The sequence below is a fragment of the Taudactylus pleione genome, unplaced genomic scaffold (genome assembly GCF_031769625.1).
Source record: "Taudactylus pleione unplaced genomic scaffold, aTauple2 ptg000141l, whole genome shotgun sequence".
NCBI classification, from domain to species: Eukaryota; Metazoa; Chordata; class Amphibia; order Anura; family Myobatrachidae; genus Taudactylus; species Taudactylus pleione.
In genome coordinates, this window is record NW_028284543.1 from 135,669 (window position 1) to 142,441 (window position 6,773).

Sequence of the window (6,773 nt, forward strand, 5' to 3'; positions counted from 1 at the left end):
AGCTGCCATGGGAGAATCTGGGATGTGTATAAGGCTGAGGAAGCTGCCATGGGAGAATCTGGGATGTGTATAAACCTGAGGAAGCTGCCATGGGAGAATCTGGGATGTGTGTAGACCTGAGGAAGCTGCCATGGGAGAATCTGGGATGTGTATAAGCCTGAGGAAGCTGCCATGGGAGAATCTGGGATGTGTGTAGACCTGAGGAAGCAGCCATGGGAGAATCTGGGATGGATATAAACCTGAGGAAGCTGCCATGGGAGAATCTGGGATGTGTATAAGGCTGAGGAAGCAGCCATGGGAGAATCTGGGATGTGTATAAACCTGAGGAAGCTGCCATGGGAGAATCTGGGATGTGTGTAGACCTGAGGAAGCAGCCATGGGAGAATCTGGGATGTGTATAAACCTGAGGAAGCTGCCATGGGAGAATCTGGGATGTGTATAAGGCTGAGGAAGCAGCCATGGGAGAATCTGGGATGTGTATAAACCTGAGGAAGCTGCCATGGGAGAATCTGGGGTGTGTATAAACCTGAGGAAACTGCTTAGGATGTGCTTACTAGATGGATCAAAACGTCTCCCAACAACTAAAACTGGGCAAAATGCAAATGGCCATGTTACTGTGTTAATTTTGCTCAAGAAACTTTTAATTATTTTCTATACACAATGTCCAGGTGTCTTTAAGATAGAGAGATCTGTTCATTTTAAAGCTGTTGCATACTTATAGCTTCTGTGTAAGCTGAGGCAGAAATATTTTTGGAATCTCCATCGGTTATCCTAAAATTATTAGAGTATTCCTCATGTTGTTTGGTTAACCCTAAACCTTTCAAGATTTTCCAAAAATTGTTTCTAAATTTTGTGCCAATGAAAAAATATAAAACTGGGTTAAAACAAGCGTGCATGAATGCCATAGCTTCTGTTATAATCAGCGCTCTAACGAAGTGTGTGTTATTGCTCAATGTCTTGGCCAGTACATATGTTAAAAGAAATGAATTATATGGCAGCTGGGTAGCAATAAAAACTACCACTAATATGAAAATTATTCTCATTGACTTTTTCTTTTGTGTACTATTGGCATTTATTAAAGTTTTTATGATAAAAGTATAACAAATGATCATTGCTGACAATGGCACTAAAAACCCAATTGCCATTTGAAATGACTGAACGACCAGCTCAATGTGGGGGGTGCTATAGTCCTCAATGCAAGTATGGTGTATAGTTACCTTGCTGTATTTATACTGTGGGACTGCAAGAAAGATTGAGAACATCCAAATCATAGCACACATGCCATTTCCCCATCTCTCTTTATAGACTTGATATTTGCTCGCCTTAGTAACTTTAGTAATAGAAATAAATCTGTAGAAAGTGATAGCAGTAAGTGTTAGCATTGATGTATACAGATTTATTCTGTACATGCCTCTTGTAATCTTACACATTACATCACCAAAGACCCAGGAATGGACAGACTCATATGCAAGGAATGGAAGAGCACAAAGGAACAGGAAATCTGCAATTGCCAAGTTCACCAGAAATGTGTCCGTCAGGGTTTTCTGCTTCTCATAGAACAGGAACATAGTTATAACCAGCAAGTTTCCAATAAATCCAAAAATACAGGTGATGGAGTAAATGATAGGTACAAAGAGACTGTTGAGTTGGTAAGGATCACTGGTGTCATTGTTTTCCTTTTCCTCTAGTGCAGACAGAAGGTCCTCATAGTCCATCTAGCATTAAATATAAAATAGATAATCAGTAAAGATTGTGCTTAAGTAAGAGAGACAGGGTTTACATGTTAGATACTGCTCACTGCTGAACAATTATTGATAATATGGAGGTAATCGGCAAATATCTCACTAAATAGAGCAGTCTCTAATAAAAGTCTAAATCCAATGAGCACTCTGCCCTGAGAATCTATTCTATAAACCCATCTATGTCTAAGGGTCCGCCCGATGTGCGTTTCTGTAACACAAATCACTTTCATTAATAGTATCGTTACCAACTATAATATCATCCCGGAGGAAGTTGGCAACAATGAAACGCATTGAATAGTTCCTAGATGCTGTTGCTGTGACATCATCATCCTTGAGTCCCACACTGGCACTGGTGCAGGACTTACCCTGACGCATTGGAAAGGGGGTCTTACCTAGTATTTTGTTGGGAAAGTGGTATTACTTGGCAAGTCATGACAGCAACAACTAACTTGTCACGCTTGGCCCTGGGGGAGTGGAAACTCTGGGTCTGGGTTGCGGGAGGAAACGAAGGCGAGGGGCCTGGATATATGTTCTCCTCATCCACAGCTCTCGAGTGTTGACGAGACCTGGGCAATGGTGCCTCTAACCCACAGGATGGTGTTCGCCAGTGACCCCTCCAATCGGGATTTGGGCTTAGCTGCACCCTGTGAGCAGGTCGCGGTCCTTTGACCAGGTACCCGAGCTCAGTGGGAATTGGAGACACAAATAACCGTGGCCCTAATAAGAGATGCCTAAGGTTTAAGGCACTGTGGAGTGATCCACAAACAACGTAAAGAAGTCTGGCAATACTGTAGCACAAAGTTCACTAGTGACACGTTTAGCACACAGGCAGATATGGTAATTCACTGTTGTATGAAGTTCACTAGAGACTCGTTAGCACACAGGCAGCTGGTAATTAACTGTTGCACCTGGTTCACTAGAGACACGTTTATCACACAGGCAGCTGGTAATTAACTGTTGCACCTGGTTCACTAGTGACACGTTTAGCACACAGGCAGATGGTAACTCACTGTTGTATGAAGTTCACTAGAGGCTCGTTTATCACACAGGCAGATGGTAATTAACTGTTGCACCTGGTTCACTAGAGACACGTTTAGCACACAGGCAGATGGTAATTAACTGTTGCAAGAAGTTCACTAGAGACACGTTTAGCACACAGGCAGATGGTAATACACTGTTGCAAGAAGTTCACTAGAGACACGTTTAGCACACAGGCAGATGGTAACTCACTGTTGCAAGAAGTTCACTAGAGGCTCGTTTAGCACACAGGCAGATGGTAACTCACTCTTGCATGAAGTTCACTAGAGACACGTTTAGCACACAGGCAGATGGTAACTCACTGTAGCAAGAAGTTCACTAGAGGCTCGTTTAGCACACAGGCAGATGGTAACTCACTCTTGCATGAAGTTCACTAGAGACACGTTTAGCACACAGGCAAATGGTAACTCACTGTAGCAAGAAGTTCACTAGAGGCTCATTTAGCACACAGGCAGATGGTAACTCACTGTTGCACAAGGTTCACTAGAGACACGTTTAGCACACAGGCAGATGGTAACTCACTGTTGCAAGAAGTTCACTAGAGGCTCGTTTAGCACACAGGCAGATGGTAACTCACTGTTGCACAAGGTTCACTAGAGACACGTTTAGCACACAGGCAGATGGTAACTCACTGTTGCAAGAAGTTCACTAGAGGCTTGTTTAGCACACAGGCAGATGGTAACTCACTGTTGCAAGAAGTTCACTAGAGACACGTTTAGCACACAGGCAGATGGTAACTCACTGTTGCAAGAAGATCACTAGAGACACGTTTTAGCACACAGGCAGATGGTAACTCACTGTTGCACAAGGTTCACTAGAGACACGTTTAGCACACAGGCAGATGGTAACTCACTGTTGCACAAGGTTCACTAGAGACACGTTTAGCACACTGGCAGATGGTAATTCACTGTTGCACAAGGTTCACTAGAGACACGTTTAGCACACAGGCAGATGGTAACTCACTGTTGCACAAGGTTAACTAGAGACACGTTTAGCACACAGGCAGATGGTAATACACTGTTGCACAAGGTTTACTAGAGACACGTTTAGCACACAGGCAGATGGTAACTCACTGTTGCACAAGGTTCACTAGAGACACGTTTAGCATACAGGCATATGGTAATTCACTGTTGCACAAGGTTCACTAGAGACACGTTTAGCACACAGGCAGATGGTAACTCACTCTTGCATGAAGTTCACTAGAGACACGTTTAGCACACAGGCAGATGGTAACTCACTGTAGCAAGAAGTTCACTAGAGGCTCGTTTAGCACACAGGCAGATGGTAACTCACTCTTGCATGAAGTTCACTAGAGACACGTTTAGCACACAGGCAAATGGTAACTCACTGTAGCAAGAAGTTCACTAGAGGCTCGTTTAGCACACAGGCAGATGGTAACTCACTGTTGCACAAGGTTCACTAGAGACACGTTTAGCACACAGGCAGATGGTAACTCACTGTTGCAAGAAGTTCACTAGAGGCTCGTTTAGCACACAGGCAGATGGTAACTCACTGTTGCACAAGGTTCACTAGAGACACGTTTAGCACACAGGCAGATGGTAACTCACTGTTGCAAGAAGTTCACTAGAGGCTCGTTTAGCACACAGGCAGATGGTAACTCACTGTTGCAAGAAGTTCACTAGAGACACGTTTAGCACACAGGCAGATGGTAACTCACTGTTGCAAGAAGTTCACTAGAGACACGTTTTAGCACACAGGCAGATGGTAACTCACTGTTGCACAAGGTTCACTAGAGACACGTTTAGCACACAGGCAGATGGTAACTCACTGTTGCACAAGGTTCACTAGAGACACGTTTAGCACACTGGCAGATGGTAATTCACTGTTGCACAAGGTTCACTAGAGACACGTTTAGCACACAGGCAGATGGTAGCTCACTGTTGCACAAGGTTAACTAGAGACACGTTTAGCACACAGGCAGATGGTAATACACTGTTGCACAAGGTTCACTAGAGACACGTTTAGCACACAGGCAGATGGTAACTCACTGTTGCACAAGGTTCACTAGAGACACGTTTAGCATACAGGCATATGGTAATTCACTGTTGCACAAGGTTCACTAGAGACACGTTTATCACACAGGCAGATGGTAATTCACTGTTGCACAAGGTTCACTAGAGACACGTTTAGCACACAGGCAGATGTTAATTCACTGTTGTATGAAGTTCACTAGGGGCTCGTTTAGCACACAGGCAGATGGTAATTAACTGTTGCACCTGGTTCACTAGAGACACGTTTAGCACACAGGCAGATGGTAACTCACTGTTGCAAGAAGTTCACTAGAGACACGTTTAGCACACAGGCAGATGGTAATTCACTGTTGCACAAGGTTCACTAGAGACACGTTTAGCACACAGGCAGATGGTAATTCACTGTTGCAAGAAGTTCACTAGGGACACGTTTAGCACACAGGCAGATGGTAATTCACTGTTGCACAAGGTTCACTAGAGACACGTTTAGCACACAGGCAGATGGTAATTCACTGTTGCATGAATTTCACTAGAGACACGTTTAGCACACAGGCAGATGGTAACTCACTCTTGCACAAGGTTCACTAGAGACATGTTTAGCACACAGGCAGATGGTAATTCACTGTTGCATGAATTTCACTAGAGACACGTTTAGCACACAGGCAGATGGTAATTCACTGTTGCACAAGGTTCACTAGAGACACGTTTAGCACACAGGCAGATGGTAACTCACTGTTGCACAGGGATCACAGTAAGGTCTCGGCATACAGGCAGAGATGGAACACACTGTAGAGGAAATAGAACGCCAGGAACCTGGACCGGAACTCAACTAGGGACTAGGAGACAACCGTTGTTCAGGCAGTTTGCAGAAAGGTGGAAGCAGGCTATATACCACACAGAACCCTTTGATAGGTGCACAGCGATCAGCTGACGCTCACCTATCCCAGGCCAGAAGTACAGTCACATGGGCCGACTGACATGGCGGCGCCCATGCAGGGAACCCCGAGTCCAGACACCGGACCACCCGCTGTACATTGCATTACTGCTCTGTGACTAGTGAGGCTTGGTGTATACCTGCTGAATTCTGTACATTACATTACTGCTCTGTGACTAGTGAGGCTTGGTGTATACCTGCTGAACGCTGTAAATTACATTAGTGCTCTGTGACTAGTGAGGCTTGGTGTATACCTGCTGACTGCTGTACATTACATTACTGCTCTGCTCTATGACTAGTGAGGCTTGGTGTATACCTGCTGAACGCTGTACATTACATTACATTACTGCTCTGTGACTAGTGAGGCTTGGTGTATACCTGCTGAATGCTGTACATTACATTACTGCTCTGTGACTAGTGAGGCTTGGTGTATACCTGCTGACCTCTGTACATTACATTACTGCTCTGTGACTAGTGAGGCTTGGTGTATACCTGCTGAATGCTGTACATTACATTACTGCTCTGTGACTAGTGAGGCTTGGTGTATACCTGCTGACCTCTGTACATTACATTACTGCTCTGTGACTAGTGAGGCTTGGTGTATACCTGCTGAACGCTGTACATTACAGTACTGCTCTGTGACTAGTGAGGCTTGGTGTATACCTGCTGAGCCCTGTACATTACATTACTGCTCTGCTCTGTGACTAGTGAGGCTTGGTGTATACCTGCTGACCGCTGTACATTACATTACTGCTCTATGACTAGTGAGGCTTGGTGTATACCTGCAGAACGCTGTACATTACATTACTGCTCTGTGACTAGTGAGGCTTGGTGTATACCTGCTGAACGCTGTACATTACATTACTGCTCTGTGACTAGTGAGGCTTGGTGTATACCTGCTGACCTCTGTACATTACATTACTGCTCTGTGACTAGTGAGGCTTGGTGTATACCTGCTGACCTCTGTACATTACATTACTGCTCTGTGACTAGTGAGGCTTGGTGTATACCTGCTGACCTCTGTACATTACATTACTGCCCTGTGACTAGTGAGGCTTGGTGTATACC

At 44.7% G+C, this 6,773-nt stretch overlaps 1 protein-coding gene across 1 annotated transcript; it reads right to left on the reverse strand.

Annotated features, from left to right (window-relative positions):
• Positions 1 to 698: 698 nt before the first annotated feature.
• On the reverse strand, positions 699 to 1,776 carry LOC148522726 (C-X-C chemokine receptor type 6-like). The gene has a single exon (XM_088473822.1). The coding sequence runs from the start codon at positions 1,713 to 1,715 to the stop codon at positions 699 to 701; it is 1,017 nt and encodes a 338-aa protein (XP_088329948.1). The 5' UTR covers positions 1,716 to 1,776.
• Between the last annotated feature and the right edge of the window lie 4,997 nt (positions 1,777 to 6,773).